This window comes from Rhamphochromis longiceps, linkage group LG15 (assembly GCF_057381845.1).
Source record: "Rhamphochromis longiceps isolate RC_006_pf linkage group LG15, R_longiceps_female_GT1.1, whole genome shotgun sequence".
Classification (NCBI taxonomy): domain Eukaryota; kingdom Metazoa; phylum Chordata; class Actinopteri; order Cichliformes; family Cichlidae; genus Rhamphochromis; species Rhamphochromis longiceps.
The window spans coordinates 8,469,364-8,491,139 of record NC_140571.1 but is presented as its reverse complement, the minus strand read 5'-3'; the positions used below and the strand labels follow the sequence as shown (position 1 = coordinate 8,491,139).

Here is a 21,776-nt window from a genome sequence, read left to right as displayed (position 1 = left end):
CAACATGTACATTTGCAAACAGATTAGTCTGCTGTAATTGTAGAAGACAAAGCCTTTGTGCATGTGCGTGGGGAGGGGGTGAGGTCCCTTTAAAGGTTGGCAGTAGGTACCGGGGAACACTTTACATAATTTTCCAAGGGCCCCAGACATGATGGGAGCGCATTTTCACAGGAACTCACCCTCACCCTCGGGGAAAATGCAAAACATACACCCTTTGCAGTCAGGTGGGCAAGTAGTCCAAACAACTAAAGTACACACAGATGATACATAAAAGGTATTTAAAGTAGCAGGTTGAGAAATTAAAAGATAATCACATTCAAATCCATAAATGCTGAAGGAATGGAAATAGTGGTTTTGTTTTTTTGTTTTTTTAAGAAAACAACCGAAAAACATGTGTTTTGTTTAATTTTCATGTACTCGCTACATTCATTAAACATGTATCAGTAGCTAAAATATGAAATATCTAACAATCGATTAAAAATCTAAAAATTCCCACTGGTTTTAGGCATGTGATATATTTTTTAAAATACACATTTATTCTCAGTTAACAATTAGTAAATATGTAGCTACATACCCACACATAATCACGTTAACCTTTCTGATGTTTCCAGTGCTCACTTAGATGCAAGCACATACGGTCTTCCCGACACTGTGCACAGAATCTTGTAGGATGAGACCATGAGCCATCATTAAAATCATTCAAATGAACCACCCTGTGCACACACTGTTTTGCAAAGGGGGTAGCTATCACAATACCTCTCCTTAACCTGCCCAATAGCACCCATGCAAATGTCCCCAGCTAAAGAGTCAATGGGCTTTGGGCTTCCTCCTCAGCCTTCTACAAAGGAATTTTCATATACCCCTGCTCCTTTCTTTCAGTTTGGTTTCAGATGACTCAAGGTAGTTTTACATATTACCCTCAAAGAAAAAGATACATCTGGGGCCTGTGCAGAAAACACACACACACTTTTAATTTCCGTCTTTTCTTCCAAGTGATCCCAAACTCACATGAAGGCTGCTTGTTTACTGATGTCCCTGTTTTACTAACCTAGAGTGGCACTTGAATGTTTCTGTGTCCTACAGAATGTTATTTCTGCAGAAATATCCTCAAACCATCATTGCGCTTTAAAATGATCTGTTGATGCTCAGAGAAGGTTACACAACCATCTCTGGAGTTTAGACTTCTTCACTTCACAGTTAGGCAGACAGAAAAAGAAAAAACGCTAGGCCATTATCACCCTTAACAGCAGTGATCAAGAAACAAAAGATCCCATCGCAAGCAAAGTGTGTCACAAGATCTGAAGACCTGTTTTGCATTAGTTAATGTTAATCCTTATTAATGGATCGTCAGGAGAACACTGCACAACAACAGACAGCAAGGAGACAGCCACCGCTTCTGCAGGTTGCAAGACAAGCCAGGGGATCACTGGAAAATGTTTATTTAAAAAAAAAAAAAAAAGCGGAGAAGTGTTGTGTTTGCACAGAGGACACTGCTGCTTCCATCTGTGAAACATGGTGTTTTTTTAATGTCAGGGAAAGCTGAATTTAGAACGACACCATTCTGGCTCATGTAGCATAAAATTAGCCCTCTGCACATAGTTTGTCCCGGCAAAGAATGGTTAAATGTAAAAAGTTAAAAGTCAACTACACTTGTATTTTTGCGGGGGGATCTTGGATTGCAGTCTTACAGGATAACAGCTATTTAATTAAAGTTGAATTTGAATAGATCAAAAAGTCATGGTTGTACACAGTGCTAAGAAATAATACAGAGTGGACACTGAGCTTGCTAGGTCAGGTAGAGGACAAGCAGCAAAATGTGTTTTATACAATGGAATAATAATATACTACAACACAGTAATTATGACCATTTTGCTCTGCTCAGCTTGATGTAATCAGCTGATTTAAAGCAGTCCTCATTTTACCCTTTCCAAAAAGATCTATGAAAAATGGGAATTAATGGGGAGCCCTTGCTTGTTAATAACAAAAGTTGGATCTAGAAAATGTGTTTTAGTGTTTTAGTTAAAAAACCTTTGAGAATTCGTTTGGGGAGCAATTTAAAGATAGTTTTAAGTGATTATTTTATTCTTTATCAGATTTTGATCGTCAAGTCAACATGTGTAGCCCCATGCTAAGAAGACTACGTCCCTCTAAATATCCATGACTTTCAATGCAATGCATCAAATATATGAATTTTATACATAACACATTTTGTGGTACACACATTTGAAATTATCCACACTGCCTTTATTTTTGTCTCATGGTTGAAGTTAATCAGAGAAGACCAGAAGGGCTGTGTTCATGCAACTTGAGGCCCCTTTTACTTTCAGTATGATGTTCAAATTCACAGGCCCACAATCAGGAGAGTCACAAACACTGTGGCAGCATGATGTGTATAGCAAGGCATGAAAGCAGAAAGCAACTGCTCTCCAAAGAAACACAGCAGCTTTGCAAGATTACGTCCAGAAAGGGTTATATGTAGATAATCCTCAATAGATGGGATTGTTATTAAATGTACAGTAAAGCATTATGTTAAAGACAGGAAACAGTTGATTTACAGTAAAAGCTTTATTTGTGAAAAACAATGTTAGTGGCATGCTTTGGGCCACTAACCAAACCATTTTTTCTTTTTTTGTGCACTGATACACCAATCAGCCAGTTTCAGATGACAATAATGGTGGCCACACCCACACCAAGCATAGGTTCACAAACTCACACATTCTTATGCATGCTCAGAAAAAAAACCATATTTGCAAGAATGAGCCTGAATAATCTGCATTTGCAAGGCACACCTACACATATCACTGGGGTAGGTCATTAGTGGGTCATTAGTGGGTCCTTTTAAGTTTTTGATCAACAGCAAAGGGGCTGCATCTACATCATCTACATCTCAAAGGGATTAAACGACTCTCCATCAGCAAAGCACAATAGGTCCTACCATTTAGTAGGTAAATAGTTTAAAATGCATCATAAGCACCCGAGAATACCCCCCCCCCCCCCCCCCCCCCCCCCCCCATTTCTTCACTGACCAAATGGTTTATCTGGGCTCATTGTTCACTCAATTAAGACATGTAACCCTGTGGTAACAATATGAGTTGATCCCCTCAGGAAAGTAAGTTAAATAGGTACAAATTTTCTTTAGTGCTATTATCAGTTAAAAATTACTAAATAGTAAGAGGTGAAATTGTACATGTTTTGTCTTATATGCTACTTTTCCCTCATTTGTCAAAGATCCGTTTCTCCCGAGGGAGACAATAAAGCCTAATATAACATCTAAGACTAGTGCTGTTCATATATTTTCATATATATGTTGTTTTAACACACATAGCTGTCTGTTTCTCACTCCTTTTTGGTATTAGAGACCCTTCAGTTCCTCTTCAGCCTGAATGCAAACAAACAGCTTCAAACTAATCCCAGACATTAGAGAGCTTAAGGATTCTTTAGGTTTTATCACTGGCTGTGTAAACACTGCGGGTGGTTCAGGTACTTGAGGCAAAACTGACAGGACTGTAACTTGTGTACTCAGGAGTTGCCTGCGACGTATGAGGACAACCAAAATGAAGATGAAAAAAATAGATTAAGCAATCTAGTAGGGCACACTTTGAAGTTGTAGTCTACCTCATTTAACTCATGTCCAAAGCTATAAACTGGAAAAATTGTACTTGCTTCACTTCACTGAGCCATGTAAGCACTTTTAGAGGCTGCATTAAGTGGCGAGTTTTTAGTCTGCAGTAATGTGTTTGTGCATAAGCCTCCATCAGCCTGTTATTATCATTACTTCTCTGGAACAATAGATTGGTATCGGGTGATGGTAATCACAAGTGATTAGGACAATACGGCTGCGTATGTAGGAACAATAAGAAGACACATTTAAACCAATAAAGCATTAACCCACCCACCCCCCATGAAATGAATGGTTGAGTAGAGACAGCTCTAGCAATTCAGAGCTTCACCAAAACAAACTACACACAATATGTGACAAATGAGTTGGTTAAATAAAGAATAATTCCGAAGCTTTGCGGTATTACTAAGAAATAAGCAATATTGTACAAGCCACGTGCATTAATAAGCGCAAACTCATCCAGTCTGTAGTTTCAATATTGATTATTTTCAGAAAATTCAAAGAGAAGAAATCAACCTAAAGAGGCAGTCATGTGTGGTTTAAAGGCGCCTATCCTCTGAGATAAGTGCAAATAAAGTACCACAAAAAAAGTTTAGTGCAATTGCAAGTTCTGTAACTTTTTTTCTTTTTATGGGCAAACAATAACACAAGGCCTGTTCTATGCTTTATCACCAAGAAACATCTGTGGCACCAAGAGGCACCCTACAAACAGGTAGGCAATCACCACTGGTCTCATTGTAACTTCACTTTCCTTGCATGCCATAAACCTATTTGTATTGTTTTCTTCAGACAGATGCATTTCCTTCTCCTTTTGAGTGACCTGGCTGGTGCGCTTAAGGACACGTTTGAGAAAATCAACCAGGAACTTGTATTACAAGACAGGACCAACTCTCTCACATGCACACACTATATTGGGCACTTATTAAGGAGTCCTGCTGCTTCCCCAGTGTGATCTATCTCTATAGAAGAAACGATCAAATCAATAACTACTAAGGTTCATGACAACTTTTTCTTTTGGCTTCGCTGCTGCATTGTACCCTGACCTGTTCAGAATTATATTAATAAAAGAGCTATTAAACTTCCTCTCCTGAGATATTGCATCATTAGGCAGGTTTCATGTGTAGAGGCTTACAAAAATAAGGTCAGAGATCACTTTTTTATCATACAAAGTAGATCCCATATCGCATTCACTTATTAACCCTATTCGAAGCACATTTCAAATAGGCATCTTCTGGCAGAACGATATGTCATACAAATCCTGTATATTTTCATTATTTTACTTTATACTCTCTCCACTGGGAAGCTGATATCTTTTGCCGTTGTCTTGTGGCTGTATTGTAATTTATTCTGACTTTCATATCCCCCTGAAAGGAAAGGAAACCTGTCACATACACCATTAATAGGGTCAGACCTAAATCCAATGTATTTAATTTGTCCTAATAAATAGAGTGAATGTGACCAGTTAGCTTAGCATGTATTTTATCTAATTTTATGTTTTAATGGTGTCTACTAAAGCCAGTTGTGGTTTTGATAGTAAGGGGTCTCTCACTGCAAAACTCAACATGCTTTCAGGATATATCTACGAGAAACATCACATTTTCTTATAGGCGGCATCTGCTTGTCCATTAAAACTCGGACTTGCTAAAAACTGTAGACAGAGAAATTGTCTTGAAGAAACGCCTGGGGGTCCACAGCCTCAGGCCACGACCGAGAGGCGCCAAATACAGACTGGAGGCGCGGCGTATTGGTGAAGGGCGAGCACAAGGGGCGGGAAGGGGCGGGTCCGTAGAAGCAGCGGTCGCGTTTTAAAAGTGAAGCTGAAAGTGAGGAGCGAGAGCAAGTCAGTGCTGTCTGTCGGCTAGGTGCTTACCGCGTTCACCAAACACCGTCAGCAGACTTTAAGCATGATTCGGCGGTCCAGAAGCAGGTAAGAGAAACACGAGCAACGACTTTGGCAGCTTTAAAGCTTTCATTTCTGTCTCTCAAAGACTCGCAGCTATTATTGTAGTTTTCTCGTGAGGCATTATTTCACTTGGATACGGCGTGAAGTAAGTGCGAAGAGTGCATCCTCTTGCCCTAGCTCGCGCGTGTGTGTTTATATTTATATATATATTGATATATTGATATATGTTTTACTTCATATATACATCATATACATATATATATGTGTGTGGTCAGCCTGTACTATGCGCGAGCCCTTTACTTTTCTCCAGTTGGAGCTGTGGAGCGCTCGCGCCAATGACAGGTGGCTGGTCATCGCTCGGCTTTGACAGTGCTGTGCCGTGCACGCTTCGGCGTGTCTTAACTCGCGGATAGTAAAAACAGGCTGCAAAGCAGTTCATCTGCCACCGATTTCGGCTCTTTTCGATGAAAACTTGCACACGCTACACACACGACTGCTTTCCAGCATCTCCGACCGAGCGCGAGGAGCGATGGATATTATTTTGGAAACCTGCGCTCTAACATTGTACTCCACGCGCACTTCTTCCGCGGAGACCCAATGCTATTTTTCTCCCTTAAATTACACACATTAGGTCTTGTGCGCGAATCTCATGTTTGAGATGTCAGGGATCCTTTTTGAGGATCTTCTTTGCACATACACACAAAAAAGTCACCGTTTACCTCCGTTTACAGACGTGTTTTTATCTCGTTTTGTCCTCATCGTAATTAGAAGAAACTGCACCCGGAGTTAATTTGATTGGTTTAAAAGTAATTATCGCTTCTTTTCACGAAGAGCCGATCCAGCTGATTAATCGTTCTTCTTGAGAGCGCTGTAATCATCTTCTATTGTTTGCTTGCTTTTTTGTTTGTTTCACGCTAATTATCTCATTTGCGCTGAAACGCAGAGGCTGTTGGATAAATTTGAGAGAAGTTGTTTATTTGCTCGCCTCTGCGAGTAGTAGTCACGCATTTGGGCAAAAGGAAAATAAGGAAGATTATGGCGTGTAAATATCCTTCTGTACGCATGCACACACACGCACGTACACACATAGTGGGGTTCCTCTTCACCTGTTGTACTGTATGACAGCACAACTATCTACCTGTCCCGCATTCTGATTAGTTGACCACATGGTGTGTGTGTGTGTGTGCGCGCGCGCGCGAACGTGAACTCTGTGTGCACGTGTGCGTGTGTTTCCGTGTGTGCATGGCTGTGCTGTACAATGCCCTGTGCAAGTTTGAACACGCCAGGGTCACAAAATTATGATCGCATGTGCCAATCCAGGTATCTGTGGAAACTAAAAACACTGGAACCTGTTCGTCCTCCCCCCCCTCTCTCTCTCTTACACACACACACACACACACACACACACACACACACACACACACACACACACACACACACACTCTCTCATACATGCACACCCCCTGTGGGTGTCTTGGCTAAAAGCCTGCAGCCAAACCTTCAAGAATGACTGGTTTTCTCTCTGTGTTGGAGTTAAGCGAGTGACTAAAAGAGAGGGCTGAGTTTTTTTTAATGCACCTCATAAAGAGATTAATAGGGAGTAGTTTAGAACAAGTAAAGTACTTATTGTCCTATTATTCTTCTGTCTATTATCCTACACTCTTCTTTTTCCACGCAGACTCCACCTCTTTTTAAAATGTTGCCCTCTGTGTGTGTGTGTGTGTGTGTGTCTGCAGTCTGTACAGCAGTGAGGATGACGAGGAGGAGACTGAGATGTATGAACATGATTATGATGGATCATTGCCCAAGCCTGGGAAACGCCAGCTCGGCAAGACACGCTGGACACGAGAAGAGGTATACACACACACACACACACACACACACACACACACACACACACACACACACACACACACACACACACACACGTCAATACAGTTCAAATTCTGCTGTTCAATACTAAATATTAGTGACATATTTTTAAAAAATGTACTCTCTTTTTTCAGGATGAGAAGTTGAAGAAACTTGTTGAACATCATGGAGCAGAAGACTGGAAAGTAATTGCAAGCCTATTAACTGTAAGTAGCAGGCATGAGGCCCTGATTTGTCTGCGTGCAACTTCCCATTGTGTGGAGATGATAACAAACTGTATTTTGTTTTTCTCTCTACACAGAACCGTACAGATGTGCAGTGCCAACACAGGTGGCAGAAGGTTCTCAACCCAGAACTCATTAAAGGACCGTGGACCAAAGAGGAGGACCAGAGGGTAAGAGCACACTGTATTTTTGTGGGGTTTTGGGGGGGAGGGTGGCATGGAAAACTGTAAATATAAATGCAAGATTAACTTGCATGTAGAGTTTGTAGTGTGCTTTAGCCGTGTGTTATGTTATAACAGCCATTAGTGGTGACCTTACAGTGTAATTGTTAGAGTGGGCTTTATACTAACTGGATACCACTGAGATCAACAATTACTTTGTGTTCCTGTGTTTAAAGCAACTTCTCTGTAGCAACTCCTGAACTGTGGTTGCACACTTTTACTCACCCTTACACAACATATAACACGTTTAGGAGTTATATTTCCACCCAGATGCCACTGTAATGATTAGCAGAGTGGCTAATGTTCCAATGGAAACTCCCTCACTGCTCACCAGCAGGTGTTCTCAATCAGCTACACTAGCGAAAGATCAAGAAAGAGAGAGAAGGAGGAAGGAAAAGCAGTGCATTTAGTAAAACTTCTGAGATTTTTATGGATAATCATTTTTTTTTATTTCTTCTCTCCCTCCTGTTTTCATATCTCTGTACCACTCTACTTCTCCCTCCCCTCCCTGTTATTACTCCTTCCTTCCTCTTTCCCCATGCTCCTCTACTACCATTCACTTCTTCCTTTTCAACACTCTCCCTCCTCCTCCTCCTCTCTTGCCTTTCCTCTTTCTCTCACCCCTCACAACCCTAAAAATCCCCAGGTGATCGAGCTGGTCCAGAAATACGGCGCCAAACGCTGGTCAGTGATCGCCAAGCACCTGAAGGGGCGAATTGGCAAGCAGTGCCGCGAGCGCTGGCACAACCACCTGAACCCAGAGGTTAAGAAGACTTCCTGGACGGAGGAGGAAGACAGAATAATCTACCAGGCGCATGAGAAGCTGGGCAATCGCTGGGCAGAAATCGCTAAGCTGCTCCCTGGCAGGTGAGGTGGAGAGAGGGAAGAAGAGGCAGAAAAGGAGAAGCTAGATGAATCACTGAAACCTTGTTGGTTAGCTGCGCAATGTTGCGGTTAAGAGGCTGAAATGGAGGGGAGGGCACGCCAATAAAAGTGAGCATGAGAGAAAATGGAGTTGTGGACATAGAACGCAAGCTGGGAAAGAAAGGTTAAAAGGCTAAGTTAGGACGTGGGGGGAAGGTGTAGAATGACAGAAGAGAAAACACAGATAAATATGTGGTTATTGTAATTGCTTTGCACTGATAACCTTATCAATTGCGCACATTTTTAAATATGCGTGTATGTGTGTGACTGAGACTTTTCCTATCTCCCTCAGCGTGTGCGTGCGCCTGCATTGATAAAGCTGCTGTGTGCAGCTAGAGGATGTCACATCCCCTTTAAGTTAACACATGTCCCTTATGACCCGCAGGACCGACAACGCTATAAAGAACCACTGGAACTCCACCATGAGGAGAAAGGTGGAACAGGAGGGCTACCTTCAGAACACAGCCAAGAACAGCAGCCCCTCGCTCCCCGCCAGCCGCACTTACGTGAAGACCAACAATCAGATCATGTGCTTTCCCCAACAGCCCGGTCACACGCAGCTGACTTCCAATTTGCCGCTCAGCTACGCCACCTACCTGTCTGACGCACGTAGAGTAAGTGGGCTTTAAACCAGAATTTAGGCAGATCTCCGCCCGCAAGATCTTGCATTTATTAACGTCTGCTTCTTTCTCTGTAACAGGTGCACTCCACCCTCTCATTCAATATGAACATACTCAACATTCCCCAAGTCCAGGTAAGAATCGCAAACCTGAGCGGCGATCGAAAGATGGGGTAGATGAGTTGTTTGGATTGAATTGGTGCTCACGCATTTCTTCTGCTCTTTCAGAGACACTATAACGAGGAGGACCCTGAGAAGGAGAAGAGGGTGAAAGAGATCGAAATGCTGCTCATGTCAACAGAAAATGAACTGAGGGGCCAGCCGTCACTACCGGTGAGTCACACTCGGATCTGTGTCTGGATTCAGGAGGGTGAAACATGTGACAGCACAATTTATGTGTTTTTTGGTTTTTTTGACCCTGGCTTTAAGGACAGTGGTTGGACTTGTGTTTTTTGTGTGTGCATGAGGAGGAGGAAACATCTGGGTGGTCTGTTTCTGCAAAAAGTGATGCAATAGGATCTTATCACCATTTCTTTTGGGTTTGCATGACCCCTTGTGCAATTCTCTACTCAACACTTCTTCTGTCGGCCTTTACATTAAAGTTCCCCTTCTCATTTGATCACGGCTGAGCGTTCCCTGCGCTTCTTATATCTGTGCTTCCTTTGCACTCGCTCCTCTGTGCTTTTGTGTTTTCAGGTGATTATTCTTTTCCAGTCTGTAACATTTTTTTCCTCTCTCCAGATTTGTTCGTTCTATCAAAACTGGACCAACCAGAGCTCCATGTCCAACAGCTCAGAAGGTGCTGCTCTGCCTTTACCTCATCACCAGGCAGCCAGCCATGAACTGTCTCTTGACCAGAGCAGCTCAGCTGAGGACAGCGCCCCCACAACACCCGTCGAAGGCATTAACGGCAACAACAGCAACAACAACAGTCCCCACAACAGTCCTGCATTCTCAAATCCAATGCCAGGGATAATGGAATCCATGATTGACTCAGTAAGTATCTTCCTTACACTGTGTCGTGCTATATTATGTTTTTATTTTTGTCTGTCGTGATCAACTGGAACCAGCTGAAGAAGATGCCCTATAAATTAGAAACACAGATATAATAGCGGGCCTTGACCCAGAATTTCCCACCCTTTTCCCAGAGCCTGTTAGCAGTGGGTTCTTGGAAAGTAGCACTCTTAAAGCAGACAGGGTCTTGCCCAATCGGTGCTCAACAACTGCTAAAGAATCATTGACTGGTTTCATGTCGAATGCCAACCCATGTGAAGTCACAAATCTACTCTGTTCACCCTCACAGGTCACATGACCCGTGCTTACACAGTCACCACACAAAACTAGTGTTTGTCCCATTGTTTAGCTTAGCTTAGCGTGCTACACGAGCTGCCTGGTTGTCAAAGCCTTGTCAGGGGTCTGTAATTTAATGTTTTCTTCCTTTTTATTTCACAGTTCCTCAACCAGCCAGTGAGCCCAGAACACTCAGACAATCTACCCTTTAACTCGCCTGTGCCTGCAAGCCTCCTAAATGATAATGAATTGTAAGAAGCTTTTGTTCTCATCACTTTTATTATGCAAACCTGTTATTGTTATATGAGCCTTTTTTAACAGCTGTTTTTTTGCGCTTTTTCTTTCCTCTCTCCTCAGGCTCATGACGCCTAATATGTGTGAGTCAATTCTGGAGTCAACCCCACGTACACCCACGCCTTTGAGATCAGCCTCGACCCATCAGGAGATCAAATATGGCCCCGTTAAACTAATGGTGAGAGACTTTAATGTGTGTATATATCCCTCGGTGCTTAATTTGACATGCAAACTGCTGCTTTGCACACTGCATTGTCCTTGGGACTCACTCGGAGGTTTGTGTTGTTTCCAGAACACCACTTTGGGGCAGCAGATGGTTGGGTCCATCAAGCAGGAGCCAGTGGAAGATGCCATTAAGCATCCTCCATTTAAGAAGATAAAGCAAGAGGTACTTTCCACCCTACATATGCATGTACAGATATGCAAAAAAAAGCATGCGCATATGATGTGAGACTGACATAAGAAGTGTTATTTTGTATCTTAAGAAAATAGCAGACAGGGGTGAAATATCAAACTCAACCATTTGCATGTTGCGGTGACAAACGTGTTGTGTTTTTGTTTTTTAGTTACATTTTGCAACACGTTTGACGTCAGCTTAAAGAATAGCTTGAGGTTAATTTTTGCAAGCGAGCTTGTGTGACTTGGTTACAAAAAGAGGAAAATGTGGGGTTTTAAATGACCGTGTTGTGTTTTTTTCCGGGGGTCCTAGGTCGAGCTCCCATGCAAGAGGGGCCACTGCATGCAGTGGGCAGGGCAAGAACTTAACAGGCAGCTCTTCTCCCCCAGTCGCCCAGCTCAGGAAGTATCGGTAAGTTGACATTTGACCTTAAGTCAGACCTCCTTATGTGTTTTTGTTTTGTTTATGTGAGTCCATCAATGAGTACGCACAGGATCAACCCTAAGATCCTTTTCAGTCATTGTACTGTAATTATTGTGTTGTTAACAAGTGTTGTTGCATTTTTCTTTCAGGACCTACTTACAAGCTCACTCTTGAACGAAGACGGACACAAAATCTACCAGCTCCCTCACAGAAGCCTGAATAACCCACTACAGGTGTGTGTGTAATTAACTCATAAATTTATAAAATAGCTTTGCATGTTAACATAAAAACTCATCATCTTCTTTTTTTTCTTACAGCAGCAACAGCTGGGTTCCTGGGATCTGTTGGCCTCCGGGAAAACAGAGGAGCACATACTGGCCTCGGAACACAAGTTCTTGAGTGCTTTCCCTTCAAGGACACTGATGATATAGACTGAGATAAATGCTGATCCAAACACATCAACTTTTCCTGCACTGGAGTTTAAAAAAAGAAAGAGAAAAAAAGCCCTTAGCTCAACCAGGCTAAGGTGTTTAGCCCCCCCAGCTGAAGCAGTAGAAAATGGTTGGAGCAATGGATGGATCAAGCAGATGTTTACTTGTTTACTTCTGGAACACAGGCGTTTACGGCATCACTGGGTTCAAAACTCAAAGAGTTTTCGCTTTCACCTACACTTGTGGAACAGACGGGCGGATACATATTTGCGGTGGTACAGTCATTGGGAGAGGCTATATGCCACTGATTTTTTCACACTTACATTTGTTGGATTTGTACCAACCAAAGACTTTTTTTAAGGGGGGAGGGGGGGTGACTTTTTTAAAGTTTTTAAATTTTTAAAATTTTCTTTGGTTTTATTGTATTACAAACGGGGAAATGGTGACCATGTATGCCTTGGGCTGTATTATTAATTACACATGTTGATAGTAATATAAAGAACAAGCTCATTAATTTATTGATTTTTTTTTTACATTATGACTTTGTTGCTGTTGTTTTACAATTGGCCAATGGAGCAGTGTTGTATTTCAGAGTATTTAAGCCCTTTTAGCATTATCGTACATCCAAAGTCATAATGATTATTTTCTAACTGACCTCTGTTTTTATTTTGGTTTTTTTTGGTTTTTGGTTTTTGTTTTTTTTTACCTTTTTTTGTCCTTTTTTTTAAATTATTAAGGGGTTTTTAATGGGTCTACTGAGAATTTCAAGTGTTTGGTCTTTGCCACCTCATGTAAACACTCCACTGCTGAACAAGGACTGCTCGGTCTGTTCTCGTACCACTATGCAACTACAATTTTTATACTTTTTTTATACAACAGAAAGGGGCCAGCCTTTTTAGTATTACCTGACAACCACATCGGCGCCTTTATTTCATAGGAATTGAGTTTTCATTTCAAGTTTTTTTGATTTATTTCTGGCCTTCACAGTATCCCCCCCAACCGGGAAAACATTCAATGAACAAGCAATTCTTAGAATTTAGATACATATATATATATATCTACAGAAAGAGAGAGAATTTATTTATACATTTGAAAATCTGAAATGCATTTATATTTGAAACCTGAGCTTCACCCAGTAAGAGTAAGACCAAGCTGCACTTGAATTTTATATTCTCCTTAAAACTGTGAGAGTAGCAAACACTGATATTAATGCTACAGCCAAAATCCCATTTTTTTAAAAAAGAGAAAGAAATAAACATTTCTTCTGGTGGATTTACACTGTTGTAAAAGTACACTCAACAAGCATTTTGTGTCCTTTAACGAAACTGCAGTAACTCGTGTCAAACACTTAGCACACTTTTTGTAAAAGCATTTACACATGCCAAGTTTTTATACTTCTACTTTTGACTGCCTACTCAATAAAGTGTGCTGTTTTTATAACAACCTTGTGTTCAGTGTTTAATCTCTGACGTTCAGCGTACTAAAGTTGATAGCAGTTCAAACGCAGCTACTCGTGGACAAAAATATATGGAAATAACATTTTCATATATTTAAGCTGTAAAGTGCGAAGTTCAGCCTACGTTCTCAGTGTAAATAGCACTCCAAATAGCCGCACCATTATGTAGAGTAATTATTGCCTTTTAAACTGAATGAACTATTTACCCTCTCCAAAGTGTAATCTATCTCTAGTATTCAAATTCCTCTACGGATTATAGTATTCAAATAGCCCTCGCTTTTGCGCACACATAAACTGATACAAAGGTTTGTTGTCATAAAATTGTGTGGACCATATCATATCATAAAACCTTCTCTCCCATCTGCCGCTCACCAAGTGAGTATAGAGTTTATCAGCAAGCAAAGAAAATAAGCAAATGTTTCCAACCGTTCCCTCTTTTTCCATGGATAAGCAGGGACCACTCAGGTGCATGTCCCAGAAATACAAAGAAACATTTTGACCTGGACTGCTTTCACTTTTTTCTTTTTTTTTGCTTTGCATAAACATGCTATCAACTCCTTTAAACACAGAAATATGCACTAACATGACTGTGGGCAATGTGAAAATTGTTATATTACTCGTCGCTGCTCGCCAAAAAACGCTCGTAAGTATGAGCTCCACATTCAGTCTCTTGAGGAGACTTTCTTTCCTGTGAGGCCTTAGCAAGCTAAGGGGCCCAGACTCAGACCAGGAGCTATATTTACACCCCCTCCCCATCCACACGTTCTCACATCCCCCACAACACCTTCAGCCACCTGCACCCCCCTCCCAACCTCGCCCTGATCCACCACACTGCCCTTAAATATAGATTCCCATCTCTTAAGTGGTAGTCTCAGAGGGATTCATAAACAGAAATGGCAGTCATCAAGACGGACATATCTAACAGGAACTGTGATATTTAAGACCGGGGCAAACAGAAATAGTTTCTTTGTGGGTGTAAGCATGCTTAGTCCATCCACATGTTCACAATGTTGTGGTTTTTAGCTATTGTAACAACAATGGTTGAAAAAACCCCAGAAATGACAGCAAAGGCCTGATGAGGGCTGCTTGAATTTGAACGACGGGTTTGACAATCCCTGTCAGCAAATGTAGAGTGTGTGGTTTTATGTGTGTGTGTGTGTGTGGGTGGGTGGGTGGGGGTGTCTTGTGGAAAGAGGCTATAGCACGAAGCAGACTTTCACCCTGGGAATTTCACCATCTTCTACTAGACCCCCCTGCCAGAAAAAAGCCCAAACCCCAAACCCCACAGGATTCACAGACACCTGCTTCCACTGAGTGAGAAGGCAGCTGCTTGTGTGTATACTGAATGGTAGTGGTTTACTGATAATAACCCCCCCCCCCCCCCCCCCCAATATATACTGGGATGAGAGATGCAAGACACAACGTATCTTTACTCTTTTGCAGTCCCCGCTTCACCATTCAACAGACCTCACTGACTAAACTAATAAAACAAACAAACCAGGCTTTTTCGTGTGTCTGCTTATTTCAATAAATGGAAAACTGAGTGTCCACTTGTGACTGTTATCAGAACAGCACTGTCTATCAGAAGAGGTTGTGGTAAGTCATCAAAATACTGGACTGCAGTGCACTTTTGTTGATAGTGAAAAATTATTTATTTTATTTTTTTCCGAGTTCATTTCAGTTCACGTCAGGGTTGCTGTCCCCTCACACAGATCAAACAGAGTTTTATGTAGTTTAAATCATGTAAAACAGAAGAGGAGCTTCAATTGTAAAAAATGCAAAAGTGGCTTGTAAATCATTGCATGTGCACCTACATTCATTTAAGCTCAAAGAGGCTCTTATTGGCTGTTTATGTGGGTCACAGGGGCGAAAACTGCTGTCATAATGTTGCTCTTGTTTCTGCCTGGTTCTGTTTAGGTCAAGTAAAGCAACCTCTAGCTATACCCTTTTTCCATGGTCTGTTTTTATTGGGTAATTATACAGTCATATTTTAGAATTATAACTGCACTTTTAAGATTTTCACCTGCCACTGAGTCACACTGTTACATTTTTATAAGGTATTTAGCTCTAAAAGTCAAAGCAGAAGTTTACTTACAATGCTAGTGTTGTTTTTTTTTATTCCATCCTCCTTTCCCTTTTCAAATCAAACATGTCTGTCGCAAGCAGATTGGCTCATAAATTCGGTTTGTGTGTCACAATAGATTTATAGCAGGATGTTGCAGAAATGGCGGGCTCCTGAACGTGCGCGTGCATATGCACAAAAACACACACATGCCACTAGTTCACACGCTGGCCAGCGTGCTCTGGGTCTGCATAGATTACTCTAGCCTGATTTCCTCATTCTCTTGTTGCTGTTGTGGTTGGAGATATTCAGGCAAGAGCAGCCGCTCCCTGCTGGCAGTGGTCAGGTAGAAGGGCAGGGCTGTGCTGGCTGGGCCTGATAACTACCGTCCCCATCCATGGTACAGAGAAGAGGAGAAAAATGGGGGGGGGGGGGGGGCAAAAAACAACAGAGCTCCATGAAGTTGAAATTGGAGTTCCTACAATTACAGAAACCTGTATGTAAAATGTCACAATGCAGTTTGTGAAAAAGGCCTTTAAAGCAGGTTATTTAGTAGTTATTTGTGTGGAGGAGGTCAGCAGAGATCCGACAATTTACTAGCATGCATAAGGCATAAAAAAATATTAAAACAATCCATGTGTAGACACATAAATTAATTAATAACATCATTTTAATGGGACCATTTTGTCCCAAATAGGCACAGAATGTATATAAAATGTAGATGCAGTCTCTGGGTCTGAAAAATGAAGCTAGCGTGCCCTTGTTCCTACCACTGGTCAAAGGTGGGCGACTTTTCAGGTTGCTAAAAAAGTCTGACGGGAAAATGACCCGACTTCTAACTTGATTTGACCTCAGCAAACACTTTCTTAATGAGTGTGCAGTCTCAGTTGATAGTTTCATATTCTGTTTGATACAACATGACGTTCAATTTGGAAATTACTGTTCCATTTGTGACAACCTAAGCAACAATGGACACACCTATTCTAAATGAAACAGTTCACACTGGCCAAGTCATTTCACAAAACAAATTTACGGCATTCTTTTTCCATTATTTTTCACCTGTGAATAAACTGATCTGACCAATCAGATCACTGCATTTGGCAACAAGTGCGCTCGTTGTTCAAATAGAGCACCGGTAGTGAAAAGTCATGCATGTGCCCCACTGGCATGTACGAAAGTGGCCTTGACACAGCTTCAACTCCGGGGTCAAACCATGAAATTTGATATTTTTATTTTTCACAAAAAAATCAAACACTTTCTTTGTGTACTTTTGTTATTATAAAATTTCTCATCCAAAAATTTGGAATTTTGTGTCTTACTTTCACAATCCCCCTGGTGTTTATTCATTTCATTTACAATGAACATTCATTTGAAAATGATATGTTACATTTTCAAAAAGGAAACTGGACTCGTGCAACTTTAATCGGTCACCAAGGAGTACCGCCTGGATTAGCTAGGTCAAAGGTTAAGGAGAATACCTCAAAATACCTCCCTTTTCACATGTAACATGTAGCACCTAGGAGTTAAATCCTGATTGGTTTATTTACAACAATTTTTTCTGAGAAAATATTGGGTGACAGTGAATTCTTGGACACACAGATAGGCTTGTTCAACCCGTGTGTGACCTGGAACCACAGGCTCATTGTTGCTGGTGACACATTTAATGTTAGAATCACCAAGTCAGTTAAACAGCTGAACATCCCTTTTTCAAAAAGAAATTTGGTGCTGCTATATGACTACGAAAGCATGCGTGCTGATTTTTTACCTGTATTCCATACAGAATAGTTGTTCTTTTCAGTTATCTGTTTGCAGATAGAGGTAAAGGTGCAGGACCCCTGCCCAAAACAACCGCATTTGGCTGCCATGTGAGGACCATAACACACGGGCATGGATGCTCTATGATATGAGCGCGCTCACAATCACGAAACGCACATACATGCATATGTTCAGACGCAACCAGAACACACAGATTGAGCAGATAGTCGCTGCCATGTGGAAAGAGAGACTGAGGGTGAAGAGATAGTCGGGTACGAGAGTGAGCGAGGCAGAGAGAGAGAGATGGGGAGTGCTGCTGAGGTGATTAGACTCATCTGCAAGTCGCTGTCTTCCCAGATTTGGCTGCCATTCGTTAGGCCGTTTGTTTGTTTGTTGTTGTTTTTTTCAGGAGCAAAAAAATGTATAGACCAATGTGCCTGCTGCAGATAGCCATAAAAAAATAACTGTAAACATTTGAAAAAGTGGGTCAGTACTGCTAAAGCAGTGCCAACGAGGTCAAAGAGCAAAAAACAGACGTTAGGCCATTAGATAAAAGACTGAAAGAGCCGAGTAAATAAATAAATAGAGGGCAACAGAGAGGTGGGCTGTTCATTTACGGAAATGATGAAACTGTAGCCTCATAAAGTTTAAATTCGAAATAGTACTTCACTTAAGGATTCACTGCACTATAAGCTAATGAGCTTAATTTGTTTGATATATTTATCAAACAAAACTATATTTAATAATATGTAGGGATGTAAGTGTAATTTTGCTATGAACAAATATGAAATTCTGAATAAACGTGAGAGAAAGAATGCCTCGTAAACAATAAATAACACTACAGTATAGCAGTGTCACATTTGCAAGCTGCAAACTGTAATTGGTGTTATTTTCCAATCATTCATATCAGGGAGTCACGCACAGCTACCGTTTATACTCTGCGCTCAGGTCTGTGCCACGCGCCTGTCTCTCTTTGTAATTTTCATAACAATCCGTCACACTGGAGACAAGCGTGATCCGAATCTTTGTATCAAACAGGGCCTTTATAGGTAACCACACACACATACACACGCAGACGCACAAACGCTGACATCCTCGCAGGCTTCTGGTGCTGGAGTGTGGTCAAATTTCTCAGCCTGACAGCAGGTTACCGACTTCCCAGCAACACCCCCCCCCCTCCACCAAAAAAAACCCAAAAAAAAAAACATGCCATACTCGCACACACGACAGACACTTCCTCTTAGAGCCCATTTTGTCTGCTTTCACACTGGCTCTGTCTAGGTTTTTTTTTTCATTACACACACAGACACATGTGAACACACACAAAGTAAGGCGTGACTGAAAAAAAATGATACGCTTTAGAAACTTGAAAGCAATTTTTTGACTCTATGAATCCAAGAATATGTAGAAACTGCTATGTTTACAATGGTTTGTGTGCGTCCCCATGTGTGTGTGCGCGCGTGTGCTTGGAGTGGTCTGTTTGGGTTAGGGATTGAGAGTGTAGGGTCATGGTGCGGCTAACTTTTTGTCTTGACAACTTCTACTTAACTACAGTATCCCCACCCCACCTGCTTCCTCACACACACACACAGGCGCACACACAAATTTGCTTGGCACAAAATGACATGTTTTCCCGCCCAGCCTTGGTCCAGCTTCCCCATTCACCTGGGTAAATAGAGCAGAAGGAAGGGCCTTTCAATAGGGCCCACCACACAGACCCACACACAAACACACGTGCGCACACCCGCTACATTCGCTACAGCCCCTCCCCTGCCATCACTTCCCAACACTGCAACTGGCCACGAACGCACATTTTAATTTATCCTTAATCCAACATGCGATAAAACACACACACTCGCCTCTCGTCTGTCCGCTCCATTGTTGTCTCTAAGCGATCCTGACAAGTCGATTCACAATGGCACGATCATGCCTGACTACCCTGATTTAGGACACTTGTCACAGGGGTGCCCCAACCATCAGTACAATCTGCCCTACATCCACCCTCCATTCCTCCAAAACACACTCACACAGCCCCCTTCAGATACACACCCGTCCAGTGGGTGTGGTTCAAAGTAATGGGGTGAAAGTGGTGTGCGCGTGTGTGTTTCTGTGTGTCTATCTGCCTGCAAGTGTGATAATTGCACCAATGAGATAACAATCCTCAGACCTCAGGGTTGTTTGTGGTCTGCAGTCCAAAACACAGCCAGGCTGAAAAGGCAAATGCACACACACACACAGACACACACACACACACTGATAAGCACACACACACTTTCTCTTTGTATGTATAACACCTGTTATGAAACAAGCTGGTGGATAGAGTGGTGACTGTCACATTCTGACATCATCTTCAAAGTTAGACAGCTGAAGCAAGCAAATGCTCTGCTGTACACAGTAGGGTCTTTTTTTCCTCGCTTTGTAATCGTGTATGCATGTGTGTGTGTGTGTGTTAGAGAGACGAGCAGAGGACATATGGGCCAAAAATGCACGAAGAGGGAAACAAAACAAAGAAAAACAACGGCACAGCTGGCGATGAATGCATCGCACAGTTTTAGAGGACAGCGAGTAAGTGCAATGATTAATAACACAGTCAATAGGAATAATAACAGGAAACATGCATTAAAAAGCAACTTTTCAGCCTATCTGTTAATTACACACACTGGGGCATGTGTGTCTATCTATGAAATAACATACTTGTGGTGGCATACTTGTGTGGGGGATATTTTTTGCCACACTATGGGTCCCTTAATATTATTAGTATTATTTAAACCCTGCAGCCTACCTGAGTATTGTCGCTGACCATGTCCACATCTTTGACCACAGTGTTCCCCATCTGCTAGCGGCTGCTTCCAGCAGGATAATGAACCACAAATTAAATCATCAAATCATCTCGAACATCTTGAAAATTATAATAAGTTCATTGTGCTCACATAGCCTCCATTGCCACCAGATCTAAATCCAAAAGAGCAACTTTGGGATGTGGTGGATTAGGAGAATTAATGCAATTGTGAAGGCAAAATGGATTCCATGCAACACTAGCACTAGCACTAGCAAACACTAGCAAAATGTGCCTAATAAAAGGGCTGGTGAGGTGTAAGTAGATGTGGTTTAAGGGCCCCTTTATACACACTGTGGCCTACCTGGCAAATGGCAACATATGACAAAAATGGTGTTTATGCCGTTGGTGCATTTCTGGATTTTTGTAACTTGGCGCGTTGTGTCATGCCCCCGTAGCGGGATTGAACACATGAGTGTAGGCGATCAAGTTCGCTTTTCCCGCTGTTTTAATGATCTGCCAGTACAGAGGCTCCAAGATTCACGGATTATGCACAGGGAGATGTTGTAACAGTCGGAAAGCCTATGACTACCACATGACTTCCTTGGATACTAATGACCTTCCTGATTTCAAAATCAAAATCCCATCCACTTATGATCAATAACGGTCAGAAGCACTTTTTAGAAGAGCACCAGTTTTGTTTCAAAGTCCAATCTGTGGAGCAAGTAACACAAGTTTTAAGTCCTGACTTAAAGAATCAAAATCCTTTAATTTTTCACCTTTATTAAAACATGCTAAAACACATTATTAAAACACCTAACATATTCTTTTTGACTTCCGAAAAAGTGAGGGAGCATTATTTGTAACTTGCAGTTTTTGACTTCCGAAATAGTGAGTGAGCATTTTTGTAACTTGCAGTTTTGGAATTCCGAAAAACTAAGGGAGCATTTTTGTAACTTGCAGTTTTGAATTCCGAAAAAGTGAGTGAGCATTTTTGTAACTTGTGATTTTTGTAATCACGAAGCTCATTTTTCCTCTAAGAAAGAAGCTCAATTTTCTTCCCTCTTTGCCTCTACACTCAATTACTCATTAAAACTTTTTAAATGAGATGCTTCGCAAGGTCATTTTATTTACAGCGTGTTCCTTACTTAGCAGGACTTCTTCGGCACCTCACCTTCTTTGTACTGTCTGATGGTGGTAGGGGCATGGGGGCAAGGCTCAACTGAAGGAAGAAGAAAAATGACAAACCACAGAGTGGAAAATTGTCATGATGAAAGCTGATGTATTTTTTTTGTCATCACATGTCTTCCATGGAAGGTCACAGGAAGAGAACTAATGCTGACAAAGAATGTGCAAAACTGATTAAGTCTGCATCCGCAAGTGCTCATCCTTACTGTTATTAAATCCTAATAAGACTGACTTTTCCCCTTAAATTTAGAATTAGCGCTGAAAATAGCTGTAAACGGCCTGTGGACAAAACCGTCATCTGTATCTGTCATCATAGTAAAGT

General features: G+C 41.6%; 1 protein-coding gene across 2 annotated transcripts; it reads left to right on the top strand.

Annotated features, from left to right (window-relative positions):
• The first annotated feature begins 5,444 nt into the window (after window positions 1–5,444).
• myb (MYB proto-oncogene, transcription factor) lies at window positions 5,445–13,660 on the top strand. 2 transcript variants are annotated; one of them, XM_085382783.1, is made up of 15 exons: window positions 5,445–5,546; window positions 7,259–7,376; window positions 7,529–7,600; window positions 7,696–7,788; window positions 8,486–8,706; window positions 9,149–9,377; window positions 9,464–9,517; window positions 9,611–9,715; window positions 10,124–10,378; window positions 10,835–10,923; window positions 11,030–11,144; window positions 11,259–11,354; window positions 11,676–11,774; window positions 11,936–12,019; window positions 12,107–13,660. In XM_085382783.1, the coding sequence occupies exons 1-15, from the start codon at window positions 5,524–5,526 to the stop codon at window positions 12,215–12,217; spliced, it is 1,764 nt and encodes a 587-aa protein (XP_085238909.1). In that variant the 5' UTR covers window positions 5,445–5,523; the 3' UTR covers window positions 12,218–13,660. The 2 variants fall into 2 exon arrangements, with proteins under 2 accessions (XP_085238909.1, XP_085238908.1); XM_085382782.1 differs by having other exon boundaries at window positions 12,104–13,660.
• The last annotated feature ends 8,116 nt before the right edge of the window (window positions 13,661–21,776 follow it).

Bases quoted from the DNA above. Each gene is read 5' to 3' on its own strand.
- myb (XM_085382782.1), top strand. From the start codon at position 5,524: ATGATTCGGCGGTCCAGAAGCAG. The intron at 9,716-10,123 runs GTGAGTCACACT...TCCTCTCTCCAG, and splicing joins GGGGCCAGCCGTCACTACCG to ATTTGTTCGTTCTATCAAAA. The intron at 10,379-10,834 runs GTAAGTATCTTC...TTTATTTCACAG, and splicing joins TGGAATCCATGATTGACTCA to TTCCTCAACCAGCCAGTGAG.